The sequence below is a fragment of the Mus pahari genome, chromosome 1 (genome assembly GCF_900095145.1).
Source record: "Mus pahari chromosome 1, PAHARI_EIJ_v1.1, whole genome shotgun sequence".
NCBI classification, from domain to species: domain Eukaryota; kingdom Metazoa; phylum Chordata; class Mammalia; order Rodentia; family Muridae; genus Mus; species Mus pahari.
The window spans coordinates 153,732,595-153,756,010 of record NC_034590.1 but is presented as its reverse complement, the minus strand read 5'-3'; the positions used below and the strand labels follow the sequence as shown (position 1 = coordinate 153,756,010).

At 51.3% G+C, this 23,416-nt stretch overlaps 1 protein-coding gene across 3 annotated transcripts in view; it reads left to right on the top strand.

The window, feature by feature from the left end:
* Positions 1–23,416, top strand: part of Crtac1 (cartilage acidic protein 1) — a 146,034-nt gene that overhangs the window by 92,414 nt on the left and 30,204 nt on the right. For all 3 annotated transcript variants that reach the window (XM_021193688.2, XM_021193679.1, XM_029544086.1), the window contains exons 4-5: positions 9,470–9,606; positions 14,529–14,685. In XM_021193688.2, coding sequence (XP_021049347.1) covers positions 9,470–9,606; positions 14,529–14,685 — 294 coding nt within the window. The remainder of the gene's footprint in view (positions 1–9,469; positions 9,607–14,528; positions 14,686–23,416) is intronic.

The following is a 23,416-nucleotide window of genomic DNA, read 5'->3' as shown; positions in this document are numbered from 1 at the left end:
TCCTCCTCTCCCCTCTCCTCTCCCCTCTCCTCCTCTCCTTTCCCTTTCCTCTTCCCCTCCTCCCCTCTCCTGCTCCTCCCCTCTCCTCTTCTTCCCCTCCTGTCATCCCACCTCTCCTATGTGGTCCTCCAGCCCATCTGAACCACCCCTGGAACCAACAGATGTCCCAGGCTGCTCTCAGTGCTTTGAGGACCTTCTAGAATTTGCCTCCTCAGCTTTTAGCCTGGTGCAAGGATTCCTATGTGCCTGGGCATCAGGGTGGTCATGGGCACATGACTCTGAGGAAGGCTAACCTTGGAGTTCCTGGGCCTCTAGCTCTTTTCACACTGCCACATGCATCTCCATTAATGGGGGGGTCTGCATTCTGGTTCCTCTAGTCTGGATGTGAGCCTTGTATTCCTGACAGCCAGCTCCTGGACTACCAGGTACAGATGGCCCAGAGACCACACTGAGTGTCCAGGAAACTGATGTCTACCAGGCTAATGGTGACTAATACAGAGAACGCCTTCAGTGTGCCAGGCTCTGGCCCCCAACCCTCAGCGCTTTATCGCAGGCAGGCAGTCTCTCAGCAGTCTGGTTAGGAAGGAATCAGCAGCCATACTCACTGAAGAAACTAGGGTGTTAAGGGGTTAGCTGACTCACCCAAACCCAGCAACCCAGGATTCAACCCCAGGGTCTCACCTCTATCTGTCCTTTGCATCCAGACATGCTACAGCTCTTCTCAATTCTCTGTCCCTGGGGCAAAGAAGAAGCCTGGCTGCTGTGGGCACTCAGCATTTCACACGTTGCAGGCTATTGTTCTTGGGGCTGTCAGTCACCCCTAACCTTTGCTCAGATAGCTCATCTCAGGTGAAGGGCGGGTTCTCTTCCCTTCACGGACAGCCCTTTCTTAGTCAGTCTCCTCTGCCTCCAGGACCTCCTCGTGCTGGACAGAGACCCCAGGATGACCCTTCATCTCCTGGGATGGAGTTTGGATTTCCCTCAACCCTAAACTGTACTCACTGATAAACCCACCACTGCCGGAGAGTTATTAGTGAACGTTTGCACAGTATCTCAACCATGGCACCCCCTAGAGGTGAGGTTGGGTATGCACAGGACATGTCCAGATAATAGCCAACTCTTGGTCTAATCTGTGGTTTAGATTTCCACAAACATGCGTCCTGAGCTCTCCAAGGTCCAGGAGGCTACCAAGTGCCTGGCTATGGGACCCTGCCCCCCAACATTCCCTACCAACACCCACAGGCTTCCAGCTGCCATTCCCAATCCAGCATCCAGCCCAGGCTGCTCCTAGAGTTTGAGTTCAGTCAGTTGCATGAATGAGAGGGGGGAAGGTTGGGGCCCGGTGCCAGGGGCAGGGGTGGGCAGGCTGGCTGGCTGGAAGCCAGTCTTGTGCCGCCAAGAAACAATGAGCCACAGCCCTGAGTGGTGTTTTATGGGTTTTCATCTCATCTTGCCACCGAGTGAGGCCTGAGAGATGGTAATTATCCCAACACAAATATCAGGGCATGATTACCCAGCTGGATTTACTGCCCTCTCTCCACCAAGCCGAGATTGGATTAGGACGAGATTAATTGATGGGCTGATCAACTCTTTAATGTGGGGCAAGGTCAGAAAAGAAGCAGAGTCTAGGATGCCCGCAGAAGGGATAGGTCCCCAGGAAGGTCCTGGAATGCCAGCAAGCAGGAACGGGGACAACGGTCCTAATTGCACTCTTCCGGCAGGATGCCAGAGGAAAGGACAGCTTCCTCCACGACAGCGCACTCACACTCCGAGGGGACCTGAGGGTTGTCTCTGAGGCAGCAGCCCCTCCTGTGCATATTCTTAGAATAATCATTGTGATTCCCAGAGCAAAGGTTCTGTAGAGTTGGTTTGTGGGGGGGGGGGGGGGGTGGGGGGGGGTGTGTGTGGGGGGGGGGGGGTGTTGACAGCCTCCAACTGACCTGCAATAATCCAGTTAGAGGTCTGGCTAGGATAGCGTCCCATTGCCAGACGGTTGACACTTAACTCCCAAGGCCACGCGGCAGCCTGAGGAGACTGCGATTCACCACCTGGGAATCATCCCAAGTCTGTGGTCAGACAAACAACGAGTATCCCCCACTGAGGTACTCATTTTCCAGATAAATTTCTAGTGACCACCTACTATGTGCCAGCACTGTTCTGAGCACTGAGAATCCCACCATGCTTTCCCCAGTACAGTACGTAGTTTCTCTCAGCACCCGGCACCCTCTCCCAGTCCCTGATCTCTAAAGTCCACAACTAAGCTCTTTAAACTCTTCCCCCATCCAGGCTTGGGATGTTAGCACTAAAGTTCCTGGAAGTGCCTGGGACCCTACAATACCCTCTGAAAGCCAGTCCACAAGAACTTTTCTGGGTGACCCTAGGCAAGAGAAAGGGTTATTGTGTGACTCGCAGTGACCCCAGCTAGGTCTTTACTATCCCAAGAGCTTAATTAAAATTGACTAAATAAGTCTCAGGAAGGAAAGGCAAGTGAATCACTTCCCAAGCAGAAGAAAGCCAAGAGGGATGTCACAACGCCACAGCCCAGAAGACCTGCTGCTAGGAGAGGCACCAGAGATCCTGGAGGGGCAGAGGCAAGACAGCAGTGCCCAGCAGCCTCAGCCCCGTGCACCCCTCCCAATGACCTTCTGTGGGTTTGAGGGATGTCTGTGGGTTTGAGTTAATTTTGTAGTTGAGTGATCCATTGATTCATCAACAAGGGGTGGGCATGGAGCAGGGACATTTGTGTCATATCAGCACTTCCTTGGGTCAGCCCAGACAGCACTCACCCGTTGCCACCCTGCCCTCTGTGAGGATTCTCAGAGCTTCTTTGAGAGCCCTAGCCAGCCACTGAAGTCATGTGGCCTTTGGGGTGTTGACACTACCTCTCCTTCAACCAGGTTTGGGATGTTAGCACTGAAGTCCCCGGAAGGGTCTGGGACCCTACAATACTCTCCGGGAGTCAATCCATGCAAACTTTTCTGGGTGGCCTTAGATAAGATCTTGACCCCTCTGTTTTGACTCATCTATAGAAGAGGGACCATTCAGACTTCACAAAGTCTCCTCCCTCCAGTGGCCCTACCGACCATTTTCAAGGTCCTTAGGGTTACCTGCATCCCTTCCTGGTGCAGCCAAACTGCTGTGCTAACAATCCCCCCCCCCTTTCTCTTACCTACAACATCCTTGCCTGAAGTTCAAACTTGCTGTTCCTCAGGCCTGAAATGAGTTTCCCAGGGCTCACTCTTCAGATAAGACCCCTCTAAGAAGCACCTTATCTCAGATTATGCCCTTATTTCTTTAACAGGCTTATGGCCTTCATAATTCTTGCTTGAGTCTGGAAGTGGATCATATGCTAGCTCTGTCCAGTTCTCGTACATTGTCTGGCTCAGCGCTGTACTCTAGAACCCAAAGAGATGCCTGTCACTTAGCATCAAATATAGACTCTTGTGTGAACAGCTGGGATAAAGGATGAAAAGAACGTAATTTGCACCTGCATTTGCTAAGCACTCCCTGACAGCACAGGGTGATTCTGTGGCCACGGAAGGCCAGAGCCTCCACAGGTGCCCTGAGAAGAGGGCAATCGGCTCCGTCCTGGCCACAGCAAAGAGATCTTAGCAGCAAGAAGGCTAGAGGTGCAGGGAAGACTGGCATTTGAGGGTCCCGAGGGGGCTTGGGGCAAGGCTTGAGAATGGAGGAGAGATCAGACAAGGACTAACCAGTCCCAGAGAGGCCAGGTCCTGAACTGTTGTGGGAAAAGACAAGTCAGGGTTTCCATGGGAGTGTGCACAGGACAAGAGGGGACAAGAGGCAGCCAGGGCCTCCGTCTGCATCTGTGAGCCCTGGACCTCTTAGTTCTTAAGCAAATCCGTCCCCTGGAGTTCCTACCCTAACCCCTGGCCCTGTCATCACCTGGCCCTGACTGGTAGTGTGGTAGTGGGTGGGGCAGCACCAACAGTGCTTAGTCTCTTTATACTTTTTACTCTCGGTTAAAAAGATGAGCATCGGACTCGCACGTGCAAGACACTGCTGCAGTCCGTGGGCTTGGCCACTTTTCCTGGAGGCTCCCACTCCCACACTGACTTTCTATGACTCTTCTTTGGAAAGTTCACAGCCGTGCTTTTGGGTGTGTCTTGCCTTCCTTCTGAGGGCCTCTGTTTTAACCCTATGCTTTAACCTATGTTAAAATATCTCTATTAAGCCCAGCCCTGCTTCACGGACCTCCCCACGTTGTTTGCACACAGCGGGCCCTGACTACAGTCCTGCTGTTTGCATTTTCAATACACTGTGGATACTACTTCACAACACCACACAGAAGGACCCTGCATTCTTTCATGGCTGTATAGTATTCCCATGTATAGATATGGCGTCAGTTGAATCACTTCTCCATGGGTGAGCACTCGCATTGCTTGCATGCAGTTCAATTCTTCTCTCTTTAAAAAGAACATCACTCAATGAATGAAATCATACAATCCACTATTTCTCATGATTGCGTGGATAGTTTTAAGATAAGCTGACAGAAACAGAGCGACCGTGTCAAAGGAATACACATGTGGAGCTCAGAGCGCCAGGCTGCCCTCCCTGGGGGCAGCACTTACCACACTGCTCAGGCGTCTGAGGAGCAAACACTTGCCAAAAGCTCACCAACAAACAACATTTCATCAACTTCGTTTGCACTATCTGCCAATCTGATAGGAAAAAAAATTGATTTCCAAGAGTGGTTTTAATTTTCATTTTTCTCAAATGAGTGAGGCTGAGAATATTTTTATATATTTGACTCTCTTGTCTACGCCTAGCCTTTGCCCATTTTTTTTCCTATTGACTATTGGTCTTTTTCTTATTGATTTAGAACACCTCTTTATAAATTAGGAAAATTAGCCCTTTGTCTGAGACACGCGTTGTGGTTGGTTTTCCCTGGCTTGTCATTTTTCTTTCAGCCTCGGTCATAGTGGGCTTTGTAATGTGGAAAACTCATTTTTACAGTCTTGGATTCCCATCTCTTCCTTTACAGCTTCTGGGCTATGTCACACCTAAAAAGGCACTCTGTGTTCTGCAGGGACACTTGTGGCCTCCCAGAGAGGAGACGATGTGTCAGTCACCATGCTAGAGAGAGAGCGGATCTGGGCAGGCTGCTCTTCCGGCCTCCTCTGCCTACACAGCAGATGGGCCATCTGCTCTCTGGAGATGCACCTCTTGCCCAGCAACTCCTTCAGCCAGGCTGGCTCCAGCTGCAACCAGAGGCCCTGTGCCTCGCTACCATAGCATGATGCCTGTGCAGGCAGCTTTGGAATCTCCTGGATACTCAGAAAACTCCACGCTCTACCCAACGCCAGAACCCATGTCACCATCCCCAGGGGCTTCCTGTGCCCCATGAAGTCTGAACTGTGCTTTAATGTGTGTCATCTTATTTATTTCTGTAACTCCACCCTGATCTCAGTCCCTGAAATGGATTCTCGGGTCTCTGGATCCCGGCCTACTTTCCCTTAGACGCAGAGTCCTGGTTCTCAGCTGCCCCAGCCTGGCTCCATTTGAAAGATGAGCTTAGAAACTGCACTCCCCAGACAGCCAGTGTTGTGCCCCATCCCATGTGACCAGAGAGCAGCTTGCCTGGAGAGAGGCCACCAAAGCAGCACCATAGAGAATGGAAAGGCTAGGTGTTGTGACACATGTCTCTGCTTTCAGCCCTGAGGAGTCAGAGGGAAGATCAGGAGTTCGGGGCCATCCTTAGCTACATAGTAAAATTTGAGGATAGCCTGGGTTATATGAGACCACGTTTTCAAAAGCAAGAATTAGGGACTGGGGAGATGAGTCAGTCAAGTGCTTCTGAGTCCATTCTTCAGAACCCACATAAGTAAGTCAGGTGCAATGCTACATGCTTGTCATCCCAACACCAGGAAGGTAGACACAAGCAAATCCCAGAGGCTCACTGGCCAGCCAGCCTGCCTTACTAGGCATGCTCTAGGCCAGTAAGAGACCCTGTCTCAAGGGGAAAACAAAGCAAGAAGAAGGTGGGGAATTCCTGAAGAATGTCACCCAAGGTTGCATACACACACATACACACACACACACACACACACACACACAGGAGTAATGGGTCCCCAGAGTACATCACTGTGGTCTTAGCTAAGGACCCAGAGCTCCTCCCACTAGCCTTGTACACTGGCTGAGAGAGCGTTGCCACATCGTGACAGTCTGGAGCTGGGCATTGCCATCGGACAGAACCTGAGCCACGATTTATCTGTGTGGCACGAATCTTCTTGGGGAGATGCTGGAGGAAGCTAAGGTTGCTGTCAGGGGAGCACAGCCGGGGGAGCACTGGCAGGGGGAGCACAGCTGGGGGAGCACTGGCCGGGTTTGCCTCTTCACTCTGGGATAGAGGGAGGAAGAAGAGGTCAGGAATTCTACCAGAGACTGTGTGAGCCTGAGTTCATTCTTTTTAAACACATCTTTTGTCTGAACTAGTTCTTTCTCCCCTGGGGCCATCACTGCTCTGCTGCCTCTCCATTGACTAAGTCTTGTGAGGCATTTGAAACTTAATGTCACAGTTGCCTCCTGGGATGTGGTTTGTTGAGGACTGGCCTGGTCATGCCCTATAATTTCCCGGAGGAAGGGGAAGCACTGGACAGAGACGCTCTTATTGTTTGTGGAATTTGTCATGTGTCTGGCATTATGGAAGCCCTTTACAGACATTAACTAACTTATGCGCATAACAGCCTGATGGAGAGGTGGCCATTCCTGTTACCCCTTTTCATAGCTAGGAGAGAAGGATGAGTATGTGGCTCCCCAAGATCATCCCACAAATGGATGTTGCTGGCTGTCACAAAGCCACCCAGCTGTTTGGTAGTAACCTCTGTGCCTCAAAGTCCCCAGACTCACCTCTGTGACACTGACCCCCAGAGACCCCTCCCTGCCCAATGACATCCTTCTTCTGAGCCCTCCAGGGACTCAGACGAGCCGCTTTCCACTTCCCACCCTACTGACAGCCCCTCTCTTTGTGAGTCCTGGCCCACTGTGGTGTGGGACCCTGGAACAAAGTGCAGTTACAAGAAGCCAGGAGGCAAGGCCCACCTCAGCACTGACTTGGGCCAGGGGCCAGTGCTGGGTGTTTATTGCCTGTGCCATCGACCTGCACAGCTCGCTGTTTATCTGTCTTCCTGACACACCTAATTACCCAGGTTGCAGCTGCCAGCGCGTTTGCTCTTCCTAAATCACGGGCTCCCAACCCTCCTGTCGCCCAGGCCTCCGGGCCTCTGCCTGCAGAGGGACTGCCATTGATTTTGCCGTTCCCATTTATGATCTACAAGGCTCCACATCGCTGTTGCACATTTTACCTTAATTAGTTTATTCTTCTGGGCATCTCTGGTGAGCCCAGAAGGCACGCGAGCGGTGAGAGGGGTGGACCAACAGCAGAAGATACCCAAATTCCTTTGGCTAACAAGCCGGAAGCCTGCTCAGACTTCAGCACCCTAGACAGCGACTAGCGAAACCAGGGACGGGTTAGCTCATGGACAGTCTCCAAAGAGCTCTGTGGCCAAGTGCATCTGGGAGAAGCCGCACTCAGTAAAATTAAGCAGACAATTTGTTGCAATCTTTTCAAATTTTTAATAATTTGATAACTACTGAAAAGCCTCGAAATTTGGGCTGCTATGCAATCTTTCCCAAGCTTGGAGGGCCATGAAATTCTCGTCCAGGCTACTCACAGGAACTAGAGCCGACCTAGCCAGGTTTTGGTGGAACGTATTTGATGTCATTTCAGGAAGTGGATAGGAGAGTTAGGGGGCCCCAATGTGAATGAGATGGAGAAGGGACGTTCTCTGCTGGGGACGGCTGGAGACCTGCAGGGGCCATCTTCAGAAGCTCCCAGGCATCTGCAAGCAAGAGCAAGCCTGCAACCACCTCGTGTGGCCAGAGAGATGGCAGCTACAGCACAGGGCCCTTTCCACAGATCTGAATCCAGAACATTCTAGAAGCCTCCAGCACTTTTTTTTTTTAAGTCTGTGGGAAATTCGCTACATAACAAAACCTGTCCTGAGCCGATGTGAGCTATTTATAAGCTTTTATTTATCCCACTTAGTGTGAATATTCATGTTTCACTGCAGAAATATTAATGTGTTTAATTATGGGGTGCCGCCCCCGGTCCCTGCTGGGGGTGTTATATAATCAACAGTGTTCATACCATGCTATCTTCTTAGGAGATGAAGGAAGTATCTAGGTCTCTAAACACATTAGGCCCCCAGGGATTTCAGTGAGGGGCTGTGTCCCTGCAGGGGTGCAAAGCTGTCACCATGCTCTCTCACCCGGTCTGACCTGTGATGAAGCTGTATGTGGGTCTTCTCACAATTGCCAGTCATACCGTGAGTGAGGACAGCTCTTGTGTGTCATTCTCGGAAGAGCAAAGTGAGGCTGGAAAAGGATAAAGAACTTAACATCACCTCAGAGTATACACATGCCCATGTGCACATCCATGCGCGTGCATGCGAGCACACACACACACACACACACACACACATACACGCACACATGTGCACACAGACAGAAACACACACACACACACTCCACAGTGGCCCTCTCAAGGCAGAGCATCTTTAGGCCTGCATCTTCGACTCCTCAGACACCTCCACCTGCACGGCTACAGTCAGCCCCCCTGCTTCTCACACGGGTGTTCTTCCGAGTAAGCCACCCGGTGTGTACACCCAGTGTACACAGTGCTGCCGCTGCACGCACTCACACATGCACGACACTCCATCACACCCCCTCATACACTTGTCTGTATTCCCTCACACACCCATTCCCAGTCTCCCGCCAGTGCATACTTAACCCCGTGCATTCCCTCACACTCGGCTGCGGCTTGTGCTCACACTAGCACATGCATCCCGAACACTGACTTTCACACTCACATTCACTCGCTCTCCCACATTCACTCTCGCTTGCACGCCACAGTCTTGCACACTTACCCATTCTTATGCCACACTCACACTCTCATTCACACCCACAGACTACCAGCCTGTGAACTGGGGCTCTGGTGTCTGGTGAGTGGAAGGGCTCATTTCCACCTGATAAGAGCTCCCCTTACCCCTAAGCATTACTGGGCTAAGCATTCCATGTACTGCCCCTCGTGCATTCCTCAGCAAACTTGAATGTGGCTACTGTCATCCCCATGAACAGACAAGGAAACTGAATCCTGGAGACACTGAGCAACCTGTCCAAAGTCCAGAATCTAGGTCTAACGGAGACTGGATCTTCTGTTCACTGATTCTAAACCTTAGGCTTATAATTGCTGTCTCCCTCAGCCTGAGGGCCAGCTAGAGTCAAGTTCACAACTAGAAAGGAGCTTTGCCTATAGAGAGCCTCCCTGCCTTTAAGCACCAGATACCTTTAGCCCCGGCATCCTTGTAGCAAATGCCAAGAGACAGAACCAGAGACTCCCTGTGTCCTGGTGGACTGTCCACCAGCCATCCTTGCCTCCTCTCTCCAGGTGTGGCCACATACACAGACAAGTTGTTCAAATTCCGAAATAACCGGTGGGAAGACATCCTGAGTGATGACGTCAATGTGGCCCGTGGAGTGGCCAGCCTCTTTGCGGGACGCTCCGTGGCCTGTGTAGACAGGACGGTAAGTGCAGGGGCCCAGGGGGGCCTGGGAGGAAGCAGAAGGCCCAAGGCTTTCTCACCTTGGTGGCTCCCATTGTCCCACACACAGTAGAAGCAAAATACTAAGTGGCTTAATTGGGGAACCAAAATAAGATCAGTGACATGCCTATGACATGAAGCAAAGTCCAATTCTAAATGGGGTGCTCATTCATTCATCCAATTAAATGCTTCAGTGAGCTAGGCATCGAGTCATGTGACCCTGTCCATATCTTTATAATATGGAAGGTGCGACAGGGGAGTGCAGAAGTGGTCAAGGCAGGGTTACCTGAATGTTCTAGAACCTTAGTTCATCAGTGGTTCCATCAACCCCTTCCTGTGTCCAACCCAAAACATGGGGAGGCGTGGCTGCATTGGAAGCAGGGAGAGGAGCTGTCGTCTTCACCTGGAGCTGGGTCCCAGCAGCCCTACCGTAGACAGAGACGTCTGGGGAGTGATTTGTCCACCCTGTCACCTGCTCTCCTGCCACCCACCTGCTTGGCTCTATAACAATAATCACGGCAGCAAGGGCACAGCTGCTGCCCTGCTCCACAGTTGTGGGGCTGAAGGGGCGGGCTCCAAGAGATGGCACAGAGGGATTGGGGATTCAGCGTGAACGTTCGCAGCAGGGGCCTCCAGGCCTTAGGAGAAGGCAGGTGCCAGGTATAAATATTTATTTCTTAACAAGCTGGTGCTGGGGAGAGGAGCCAAGCTGGGCTGTGAAACCACATTTAGCCCTGACCTGAATCCATGCCACCTGGACTCCTGCCTGGTGGGAGGGGACAGTGAGGTGGGTCTGAACAGCCCTGGGAGGTGGAGGGCCATAGGTGGCAGGTCTGGTCACAGCTGGGGATCTTGTCCATACACCTCCTGTTTCCCCCTCCCCTCTCGTCAGGACTTAACCTCCCACACTGGCCAAAGTGGGATGTTCTCCCTGAACTGGAGGGAGGAGCTGGAGGTTAATCACAGAGATACACTATGTCCTAGCAAGGTCATCCTCACACTGGCATTTAACCACGGGACAAAAGCATTGTGGGGAAGGTAAAAAGGGAGAGGGCGTGGCCCCTCTTCACAGTGGGCGGTGCTCAGAAGCTGTCTGCTCCCAGCCCAACCTCACTCCATCCTCCAAGGCCTTGGAGGACTGGGGAAAAAAAAAAAAAACAACAACAACAACAACAAAAAACCTTTCAGTGGATCACCACCAGGGGAAGAGGTGCTTTCTGGGTCCTAGGAATTGTATGGAATGAGCTGGGAAAGACCAAGGCCGGTACAGAAGCTAGGAGACAGGAATGCAGTGTTGCATAGAAAACACAAAAAGCAGTGGCAAAGGACAAAAGACAAAAGCAGCCCACCCTTGTGCAACCAACCATGCACGGAGCCCACGTCACAGGCTTCTTCTTTCTGAATCTTTACAATAAGCCCATGGGGTACAAGCTACCATTATCACCTTTTACAGATATGGAAATTAAGGCTTGGAGCAATTAAACAACTTGACCTTGGTCACGTAATAAATGGCAGGCACAGCTGGGAATTGAACTCTGTCTGCCCGAAAACAGAGCACTCCCCCTCCATCCCCCTGCTACCCCAGCTCTAGGTACACGATAATAGACAGGCTTTCCTGAAGACCCCCCCCCATTCAAGCCATCTTCACTTACCCCCACACCCCCCACCTGGGGGTGTCAGGCTCGCTGCTCAATGGTTCTTAGAGTGTGACCCCCAGACTATTGTTAGCACGAACGCTGTGAGGAATGATTCAGAGGTGATGGGGATGACTCTACAGGTAAGAGTGCTTGCTGCACAAGCACAAGGGCCTGAGTTCAAATCCCAAGACACTGTATAAAAAGCCAGGCATGGTTCTGCAAGTGCTTGTAATCCTGGTGCTCTGGGGGTTAGAGACAGGAGGGTCACTGGGCTTGCTGGCCATCAGCCAAGTTCCAGGTTCAGGAAGAAACCCTGTCGCAAGAGAAATATGGTGGTCAGTGTAGAATGAGACACACAATATCCTCCTCTGGACTCTGTGTGTGCACTAAAAAGAACAGGCCCTCCCTGCTGTACCCCTCAGACCAGCTGAATCAGAAATGCCAGAGACACAGTTCAGCTCATGGGGACTGGCAGGGGCGGTGATGTGCTGAGGGGAGTCTGTCACTGCCTAGCCACAAGTCCCTCACTCATGGCTCCGCTCCAGATCTGGAGCATCTCTCGCCCTTTATCTCCAGCTGTCCTGCCACTCACTCACCTTCCTGGACGGAGCTCAAAGCTGATCTCTTACAAGAAGCGTTCCCTGGTCAATAACGATTATGCCTCATGTTTATATGGCATGTTTTACCTTCGCGGAGACCTTTCACATACATTGTCTCATTCCGGCTTCTCAGACACCCTGCCCCCCCCCCCCCCCACTTAGCACGTTCAAGAGGCAGCCTGCAGGTCTTAATGGATGTGCCCATGGTTAAAGAGTCATTTGGAGCCTGAGGCTAGACCAGGAGTAGACTAGTAGGCTCTGACTGGTGCTTTTCAGAATCTAGAGTCGCTAGCCAGCAACAGCGACGTGCCCCCACGATTCTGTTTCCCTCTCCCTTTTCCTGGTAATACTGGACTTTGAACGGAGGACCTCATTCATTCTAGGTAACCATGGTGCCACTAAACTACAGCCTCAGCAGCACCCGGAAGTCCGTTAGACATGCACATACTACAGGCCCATTCTAGATCTTTTGGGTTGGAAGCCCTAGGAATGGGGCCCAGAATCTGTGCTTAACCAGCCCTCCAAGTGATTCTTCTGTTAGCTCCACATCCAGAAACGCCTCTGTACCTCCCTCTACACCCAGAGCTCCAGAAACGCCTCCTGCAATCATCTTAGAGTTACGGTGGTCAAGTTCACATGTGAATTTCTGCAATCTTCTATAGCTATAATATGTCTGTGTTTATCTGCTTTATCACCCTGATGAATTGAAGTAAGGATGATCTAGGTAAAAACTGAATTATATAAATTTCCTAATTTGTAGCAGAGCGCATTTCAGCCCGTGTGGACTTAATTGTCCATTTTGCTGATGAGCTTGCTAAACAGGTGGTGGAGTCAGGAATGGTTCACCCTGGTGCAACTTTCCCTTTGGCCCTTTTCTTTCTTCATCCAATCACCTCGAATGACACACACACACACACACACACACACATACACACACACACACATACACACACATACACACACACACACACACACACACACATCGAGCTCCCGGGGTAGGTAGGAGTGAGAACCTTTTGAAGTTTTCCCCTATCGAGAAGCCAATGGATAGTAAAGCATCCTAAATTTTAGTTTGCCTAAGTATCTTGTGGGGTCTTATTAAAATATAGATTCTTGTAAGTCTGGGGTGGGCCTTGGGGTTCTTTAGTTTTAATACTGGCTCCCAGATGGCATCGGGGTGCTATCTAGGGACCACTTTGAGTCATGGGTCCTATAAAGTATTGATTCCCAGATACCAGGGTTGAGAGTCAATAACCCAAAGAGGCGAGGCAGTGGGGCCTCCAGGCAACAGCCTCCCTGTCTCCAACTTCATCTCCTAACACTCCCTGCCTTGTGCTTTTCCTTCTGGTGACACCGGGCCATGCCTTCTGTGCACCCACCATCCCCTGTCTCTGCCGGGAAGGTCCCTCCCCTCTGCGTCACTGGCTCGGACGCCTCTTAGAAAATCTTTCCTAAAGTTGGCATAGCGAGGTGCCCCCTCCAGGCTGCCAACCAGGAAACCCTGTGCCTTACATCTGCCATGCACTTGGGTGGCTTTGACATCTCTGTGTCCCCTGGAAACTCTAAGTGTCTTTCCCTGTCCTCAGTCACCAAACCATGCACACTTGAGTGTCTCTGGATCAGCTCCCCCAACTCCAGAGAAAATGGTCCTAAGAAGGAGTGGAGTGAGGACCCTGACCGGCCCAATCAAGATGCTGCAGGATAAGAGAATGAAGCAAACAGAAGTCAATGAGGACCACAGCATCACCTTGTCACCTCAAACTCAGCTCATTCTCTTTCTGCTCTCGCTGTCCTTCCACACTAGACTCTAAGCCACCCAAGGACAGGGTCTGTGGGTTCAGAATTTACAAGGTGTGAAGAACACCCTATAGATTGTAAGAGCTGGAGAAATACCTTCTGGACAGAAGAGATGAGAAGATAATGGGGAAGCTGGAAACAGATTTAGAAACTGTGTGTATCTCCTGGGAAGAAGGAAGCATCCACCAGAGGAGGAACCCATTATAATAACAGGCAGAAAGGAATCTTATCTGTGGGGTTTGGACCACTGAGAACGGCTACTGAAGGAAAAGCCAGTGCCCCAGGCTTCTCTGAGATGCAAAGGGGGGAAAAAAAAAAAGACGGAGACAGTATTATAAAGGCCAAAACAGTGAAATATCTCCTCTTGATAACATGGGGAGATGGGAGTGGAAGGCAGATGGAAGACCCCACGAATCCATGCCTTTCCCAGAAGGAGGAGAGGGAGCAGACTCAGGAATTTGCTTGTCATCTTGGCTGGAGTGGGCTTGAATGGGAGAGAGAGAGAGAGACGGAGAATAATGGGAACTGGTAGATCAATCAATCAGCAAATATTTATTGAGCAGCTACCCTGGCTGGCAGCTGGAGCGAGCTCAGCTGGAGGGAGGCACATTAGAAAATTGTCTATAAAAAGGTGGTTGTGGGGGAGAGGGAGAGATGTGTTCTTCTGGAACAGGATAGAACAAGAGAGGCTGCTTTGTTGTCTGGCTCGGGAGGGGGGAGGCGTCATTCGCACGCAGCTTTTGTGATGAGCACCTGTCAGGGTTGTAGCCGCACAGGCTTCAACCCACTGATGAAGCTATGATCCCTGGGGTGGGGAAGCCAGGGCTAGCGCGCCTGGGGCTTCTCACCCTCCTCCTTTGCTTCTTTCCCAGGGCTCTGGACGATACTCTATCTACATAGCGAACTATGCCTATGGTGATGTGGGGCCTGATGCCCTCATCGAAATGGACCCTGAGGCCAGTGACCTGTCCCGGGGGATCCTGGCACTCAGGGATGTGGCGGCTGAGGCTGGGGTCAGCAAGTACACAGGTAGGCAGACTTTATGGAGGCTGTTAGTAGAGGAGCTGGGGCTGGGGGTCCAGGGCCCTGCAGAGCTGTGTCTAAGTCATCAGCAACCAGGAGGACAGAGAAGGTTTATAATCCCTGAGCAGGGAGGAAGGCATCTTCCCTTCCCACCATGGATGCTGCCCCTCCAGAGGGGAGGTGAGATCCCTGGCAGGTGTGAGCTTGGNGGGGGGGGGGGGGGGGGGAACGCCGGGACACCGTACAACGGGCATAAACTGAAAGGAAAAGAATACCATGTATCCTGTCCCAGGAACCCCTTGCCCCCTCCCCTGCCGTAACCCCAGTGATGAGTGAGCAGATTGCATTGGAGAAATCTGACAGATCACAGGAGCTGAGATTTAAAGCTTTCTTTATTGCCCAACAGCAGATGAAATTATTTACTTACACATAAGCGGCCAGGAATTGAGCGCTAAGTCCCTAAGCTCCGGCTGGGTCCCGTCTCGGATAACTGAGCTCAAAGAATTGTGTTCTTGTTCCAAACCCTCTCCTGCACTTTTTATGGAAGGTGCGGATGGGGGAACCTATCGTCAGAGAGAGCCTCTGACAGGAGCTCTTTCTAGGGAAGGCTGTTTTTCTAATTCCAGCAGGGCTGCTGACTAAACTCTGATAATCTGCCAATAGGCTGTTGATGGCAGAGCCATCCAGTTCCTGTTGTGAGTGCCAAAAATCAGGAAGCCAGGCCTGTGCATAACAACTTGGTCTCGTTCACACCCGCCTTGCAGTTGGGATGTAGAAATCCTCCAGTTAGCTAGCCTTCCCTGTACATCTGCTCCAAGTTATACCACAGACACTACCACAGTGTCGGCCAGCCTGCACTCAAGGCTTGGAGCTGGAAAGTGGCAGGGGAGATGAAGTGGGCACCTCCCCTTCCTCCAGACACTGGGCTGGTAGCAAATCTCCAAGTCGCATGCTGGAAAGGTTGCAGGAGTTAACGGTGCCCTTATCCAGCCGACTCGCCACCTCCATGAAAGGCAGAGATTGATGTTGGCCTATCTGACAAAGTTTTCGGGGACAAATGACTAGACAATAAAATAGTTTGCATGGCTCAAGCCCCATCAATGTGCCTGAGAGCCCTGGGCATAAACGTGCTGCGGAGAGGCTGAGTGTCAGTAATAAACCATGTTTCCCTGGGAAGAAGAATAAACATGAGGCGCTTCAGCCCAGATTGGTACAGTCAATTTTTCTGAGTAAGCTCCCAGTTCTGTGTACTGGGCTGGCTTGGCAATTAAGTGCCTTGATCTTGCAGGAGAGGGAGGGGTACGGGCTGGGGGATGAAACACTTGAAAATGATGAGATGGAAGGGAGGCAAGGACGGGGAGAGTGCATTACACGCAGAATGGAAGAATTCAGGAGGCTGGAGCATGAAGGGGGCATTGTTCACGCTGGCTGGGCTGGCACAGAACCCAGGAGGGAGAGGGGGGGGCGCAAGCAAAGACAGCTGAGGAGCAGAGATGCGATGGGAGCCCCAGCCAACTGTGCCGGCCGTGCTGGAAGGATAGGGCAACCCAAGGCGGGGGCAGCAGCTTCTTTGGAGGGATGGAGGAGGCCGGGGCAGCTGGCATACCCAGAGGACACATAAGAGCAGTTCTGCAGACTTCCAGAAGCTATTTGGCTGGCAAGAACCAATTTGGCCTACCAAGTTGCTGTTCCGTCTGCCCGCCTTCCCCAGCCCCCCAACATTATCCTGCAACCCCCACTTGTCACTCGCTTAATGACACATGGACATCTGGCTGGAAAATGGCCCCTGAGTGCTCCCTTGAGCCCTAGGAATGAACCCCAAATGTAAGGACCACTATGCTGAGCCCAGCCCAATGGCCAAGACCCTGGGCAGGTGGCCAGCGCTCATTTCCAGAACAGTACAAGGGGTCTGGGAAGCCAGGAGGGACGAGCAGGGCCTAAGCAGGCTGGGAGGGAGAAGCAAGCAGTGGCCAGATGTACTTCAGGGAACTGAGTTTTCTGCAGCCAAGCCACACAGCTCCCAGTTTTTGAGGGCAGCCACCAAGACTGGGTGGGAAGACCTCCCATTTGCCAAGGGATCAAACTAGGTCCAAAGAGCAGAAAGGACTCGTACAGGGTCACTTAGGAGACTTGGAGAAGGCCAGCACTTGGGGGCCTTATGTCCTGATGCTTAAACCAGCCATAACCAGCTGACCTTTCTGACGACCTCCAACTAGAGCAAGCTGCTCCCAGCTGGCAAAGGGAAGGCCTCTCACCCTCGGGGTATGCACTGGCAGACAGGCCCCGAACTGTGTGCGCAGGTTGTCAGGCCAAAGCAGCTGTCTGGCCTGGGGTGCTCAGGACAGCAGGCTGCAGTGGTGGGGGGCTGGGGGGCAATGGCACGAAAACCAAGCACAAGTTGTTAGTTGTGCAGGAGGGGGGAGGGGAGATCTCTCCAGACACTATTGATTCTGGCATCCGCTACCACTCTGCTGGGTCACAGTGCCATCTAGTGGCTGAAATGCCTGCTCTCAGGGGACTGGGCCCCTGGAGGGTGTCTGAACCTGAGCTGCTACTACCCACAGTGGCAGTAGAGAGCCTGCTGTCCTTTGCTGTGGCTCCCTGATCACTCCCAGGCCTCTCCAACTGTCAGAGACCACTTGGAGCCAGGAAAGGCTGGGAGCTGAGATGTGTGGGAACCCTGAGAAGTGGTGTCCATCCTGCAGAGAGTTTGGCATAGGAGAGAGCAGCAGTCCTGTGGTATCTCACCAGGTACCTTCACCCAGCCAACTTAACAGAGTGGCTAAAGGGAGCAGGCCCATGCCAGCCTGGACAGACATAGAAGACAGTGACCTCTCTCTACACAGATTCTACCCTCAGAGTGTGTTGGAGAAGGAAATAACATGGAAGATGCCTAGTCCGTGCCCTGGGCCTGTGGCTCTGACAGAGCGGCACCAGGCTTCTCTGCTGGGCATCTCCTGGGGCCTCGAGTTAGCTTGAGGATGGAGCTGAGCGAGCCAGCCCACCTGTCATGGAGGCATGAAGTCTGTGTCTTCCTGCCTGGGCACCGTGCGGGCGGGCATCTTCATGCCCTCCCCAAATGGAGTCCAGCTTTCCGTCACCCTTCCCTCTGCGCATGGCCTCCCCCAGGCCCTACCCTTTTCCCAGGGCCTCTGTACTTAGGCCTCACACCCGTTGAGGGAGCATCTGCCCAGGCTGCAAGGTGGTGATTAAAGAAGCCTTTAAGGAAATTTGGAAAGAAAATGGAGGTGGATTTATGATGTTGGGTGGAGAGTTCTGCTGTTGGCTGGGAGCAGTGTGGAACAAAGCGGAGGGCAGATCTGATTTATAGGAAGTCATTATTGGAGGAGACGGAGAGGCCCAAAGCCCAGCTGAGCCCTTCTGGCAGATCCCACATCAGCAGCAATGACTGGTGCCTGCCGGGTGGGGGCTGAGGAGCCTCCCAGGTTCCCAGGTGGGTGTCAGCTATCTAGATAGCTGTTGCCCAGCCAGCGCTAGCAGCCAGGACCAGACAAGGCTAGAGAGATGGGTACCTCAGCCAGGTCCAGGAACCCCAGGAGGGTCCCCAGAGGGGTTCCCAAAGTCCAGGATACACAGGAACCATTTCCCAGGGGTGTCAGGTGCAGTGTACGATTGTCACAGAGGTCTGTCCTGGTTCTGAAGTGCATAGATGTTTGATAGACTCGCACTTTACTTTTCACATGCATTTCCCCCAGTGGTCTCAAGAGACTGTAAAGAAAGGACACTAGTGGCTCTATCACCAGGTGCCAGTATGGTCCCCTCCCTGTTGAGAGGGGACCTGAGCCGACGTGATAGAGAGGCAAGCAGAGGGAACAGTATGAGCGTTTGAGCTGAGACCCCCATCATCTGCCAATTGTGATTGTCCCATGTAAGCCTCAGTTTCTCCGCCTGGAAAATAGACGGAACGGGAGGGTATTGAAGACATATTTGCCAAAACAAACAACACTTTCATTACACTGGACAAGTGCGTTCAGGAGTTCTATTGTACACTACAGTGACCACAGTTAATAACAATCTATTGTGTTCTTCCGCCATGCCAAGAAGATAGATTCTAAGTGTTTGAGAAATTTAAATAATAAATATGTGAGATCATGCGTATGCTAATTAGCCCATTCTAGCCATTTCATAGCATATGCATTCTCCAAAACCGTGTTGCGTGTGATAAACATATGCAATTTGTTATTTCTCGGCTAAGAAGGCGGTGGTGACGAGACACACCTCTGGGTGTCGGGACACTTAATGTGAGATGTCTGCACCCTTGCCCAGCACACAGAACAGAGCCACCAGACTCTTTCTTCCAGTCATTTGACCGCTCTGGCCTCACACAGCTTCTGCTTGACTCCTTGATATTGGAGGGACACAGGAGGAAGGGCCCTTCTTCCTACAGCCTCTGGTGGCGGATTGGAAACCTTCTAGGAAAAGGGGTTGGAGAGGCCTGAGCTGATCAGGAGTGTCCTTGTCTCACAGTATCGGCACCCACGCAGTCTCACAGTCCAGCCTTACCCGGCATCAGCAGGCTTGCCCACCACCAACACAGCATCAGTACCTCAATTTGGAATTCTGCAGGAAACAAATTTAGAGAGGGAGGCCATGTTACCACCGCCTTACCCGTTGCCCCTTCTCCATCTACCTCATCTCTCTACCTCGTGCTTTTTCCAGCATCTTAGATCAACTCCTTTATAATATCGTGGATGCTTTTGGCAACCTGTGGACCTTGGTGTCCACAAGAACCCCATTTTCTACAAGATTCCCACGGAAGAATGCCACAGGTCTGTACCCCTTCGATGAGGAACAGTAGGATGTGGGGCAGGAAACCACCTCCAACATGTTCCAACTGATTCAACACGTTGAAAAGTAAAACCTCGAGGACCATCTCGCCACCCTAGCCCCTGCATTTTGCTGTGCAGAGGAATGATACCCGGAGGACACCTTCCCAAGTTCCTGAAGCCAGAGAGAGGCAATGCTCCTGCACAAATCTCAGATGCCCTTCCTAGGAACCTGGATCTCAATTAGCTGCTTCATCCCTGGGTCAACAACCTATAGTTGGATCAGTTGAGTGCGTGCTCCAGCCATAGCCTCTCCCTTCCCTCCCCATCCCATCCCTGAGAGCCAGGGGGTAGACCCCTTGCACCAGCATCATACTTGAGATCACTATCAGAGCATCAGGGCTCAGAGGTCTAGAGATGCAGGGACTGAGAATAGCCAAGGATTCCCCATAGGAATTGGTTCCAATGAACAAACAAGGAAGCCTGATAGGTGGCCAGAGGAAGTGGGGACCAAAGGTGGTCACTACCCCCCTGGAGCCCCCAGCCTCTCAGACAGACTTGTCAGAGTGGACACATGTCCTTGGGAAGGATGGGGAGAGAGATAAACATTCAAAACCCAACAGCATAACAAAGGGGCCTTTGAAGCTTGAAGTGCTGGGCAAAAATAAAGTGATATTATTCACTCAGCAGGTGGTAAATAGTCCCAGCTAATGACTGTGTGGCACCTGACATTTTCCAAGATACCTTCCAAAATTCATCCCACTTAATATTTATGACACCCCTGGGAAGGAGCTATTATTATTACCAGTTTACTTCATAGATGAGAAAACAGAAGCCTAGAAAGGTTAAGTGATATGTCCAAGGTCACACAGCTCAAGCCTGGACGAGCTGACCCCTAGTCCCGAGGTCTGGCCTTTTACCAGCACAGCCCTGCAGGCTCAGTTGGGGAGTCATGTGTCTCTGAGAGAAGCTACTGGCTCCAGACAGTAAAGAATCCAGTGACAGGGGTGGAGTCAACTTCATTAGGATGTCGTTCTCCAAGACTAAACAAAGATGTCCCTAACAGCCACCAGCTGGGTAGCCCTGAGCCTAGGGAGAGGAGGGGAGGGTGGATGTCACAAAGCAGAAAGAAAAGCAGAGATGGGTCCTGGGAGAAGAGATGCTGCTACTTCTGTCTGACTGGCAAAGAGGAGGAGGGAAAGGATACAGTTATGATGGGATGTTTCTGTTGGTTTCTGTTGGAGTTAATCTTGTGGCATCAGCCAGGGGCACAGCACCTGGCCTACTTGCCTTAGACCCTGGTTTGGACCATATCCTAAGGTTTCTGGAAATGAGCCCCAAAAGGCTGGCTCCCTGACTGTGGACTCACCTGCTCCCCAAATGCGTGGCCAACTTGCCAAGAAGGAGTTGTGGGTAACATCTCTGTTATGGTCCGGTTGCTATGGCAATAAATTGCTGCTAATTAGTAGTGTGGTTACCATGGCAATTTTCTAGTAATTACAGGTTACAAATGGTGCAAGGCTTCAACCCAACCCAATTAGTTAATTAGAAAGATTTAGAAATTTGTCCAAAAGGGAAATAACCTGCTTTGTAGAAAATGAAGGGAATGTGTCACAGCTTGGGCGCCAGAGGCAGAGGAAACTGGAGGATGCCACAGAGAGGGGAGGACTGGGCTGCATGGTGGCAGGTCCTGAGTCCCACCTGGAATCTCCTGGAAGCCTTCCCCTAGGCTGGAGTCTGGCAGTGACCAGGGCAGGGACAGCTGCCGCTAGCCCCGCTTTTAAACAGGCAGGGACGATGCCCAGCAGGGTCCTGTCTCGGCATCTTCTCCACTGGCATCACCTGACTCCACGGCCTTCATGTTCTGTGAGACCCCTCCTGGGAGCCTCAGAGGGAATGGGGAGTTTGCTGCTCGTTTTCCTGAGACTGGACTCTCTTCTGAGACAAACCGAGTACCTGAGAAGAAGCCTAGACGTCATTTGCAAGAAGTCTAGCAAGAGTACTGAAAGCGGTGAAGTCGTTTTGGGGGCCCCTGCCCCAGCTCCCTTCACATCGGGAACAAAGCCCCATAATTTGTCAGGGAGCATCTCTCAGGGTGAAGGACCATGGACACCCTTGAACCCTTTCCTCAGATGAGCTCAGTCACTTCATTCACTTGATGGCCATGGGCCTAGCCATTACCACATGGCTCTGCCGGAGTTCTCATTTACTTAAAAACTCCACCCCCAGTTTCCTCTTGTCATTATAGCTAGTTCCTTAGAGTAATATGCCTCATCCTTTAGGGGGCAGACAAACCACACAGTGGTCTTGTGAGATGCAGGACTCAGCAGGGCCTGAGTCTTTGCATCTCTGAGAAGCCCCAGCAGATGGTCCACAGGCCAGGCTGCGCAGCAAGGCTGTAGGCTTCACAGAGCCTCCATGGGTCTCGCCTCAGACTTTAAAAATTGACTCCTGGAAACTCCATATTTATCATCCACAACATGATGTCCTGAAATACATATGCCTTGTGGAGTAGCTGGCTTGAACTAACGTGTGTCACTCTCCACTTGTGGGGAGGTCACTCACGACCCACCATCATAAGTAGCAAGGACAGCAAGTGCTTATTAACTGTAGTCACCATACTGTAGAACAGTCTCTCTGACTTAGCTCCCCCTGTTTAACTGTTCCCTTCCCATCTTCTCCCCTCACCAGACCCTGGTAACTCCACTCTGTGCCCTGCGTCTGTAGCTTGGACTCCGCACCTTAGGAATTCCTGTATATGTGTCTCACCTCCACTTGGCATGTTGTCTTCCAGGCTGGATAACTAACATTACCACAGTTTCTTTATTCCGTCTTCTGATGAACATTGAGGGTAGATTCATATTGGCACTCACGAATCTTGCTATAGTGAACACAGCAGAACTCTCGAAACTACTGCCTTCATTTCCTTTGGAGAATGCATGCCCAGCAGCAAATTTGCCATGGTATATGGAAGTTCCATTTTTATTTTTCTGAGGGTATGCCATACTGCTTTGTGGTTATACTAATATCCTCCAACTGCGATTAGGGATTCGTTTTCGGCTCCCTCTTACTGGATGCTTGTAAGCCATCATCATTTCTCGTTTGCTTTTTATAAGGGCTAAGACAGAAAGGGCAGGTCAGAAAAGCCCCCATTTAACAGAAGAAACGGACACTCAACGGGGAACAAATTGTACTCCAGCGGCTTGTGGGAATCAGCATCAGCTCCCTGTGGGCTACTTTCACAATTGCCCAGCATCCAGGGCCCGTGGCTGATGGGGCTTCCTAGATGTGGGTGGTTTTTCCAGGAAGCAGGTGAGGTCCAGGAAGCAGAGGCTGTCTTTGAAGCCCACTGAGTTCGGAGGCTGTGCACTAAGGTTGGACTTCTGCATGTCAGGAGCTCAACATGGATGTTCGTCCTCAAAGCCTAACACAGAGCTGGCTTGATTTGTGTGGTTGTTGTTTTGGTTTTTTGTTTTGTTTTGTTTTGTTTTGTTTTGTTTTTTATGTGAATACTCTATTGGATTTTGTCCTCTCAAACTACAAAAACAAGACTTGTTGCTACAAGCCAAACAGCAGGAAACGTTCAAGAAAGGACCAGGAAACATTCAAGAAAGGACCAGGAAACGTTCAAGAAAGGACCAGTTACCACCTCTCTCCTTCTCCCTAGTTCTTCCTGGTCCAGCTAGTCAGCGTAAATGTCTTCACTTTTCTCCAAATCCAAACTAGCTTATACACACTTGCATATTCCAGAATACTAAGAGTTTTCTCATCCTTTTTCTAAACAAATGTAAGATCACATAGAACTGTTAACTTACCAACTTTCTTACCTTCCTACCTTCCTTCCTTTTTTTCTTTTCTTCTTCTTCTTCTTCTTCTTCTTCTTCTTCTTCTTCTTCTTCTTCTTCTTCTTCTTCTTCTTCTTCTTCTTCTTCTTCTTCTTCTCCTTCCTC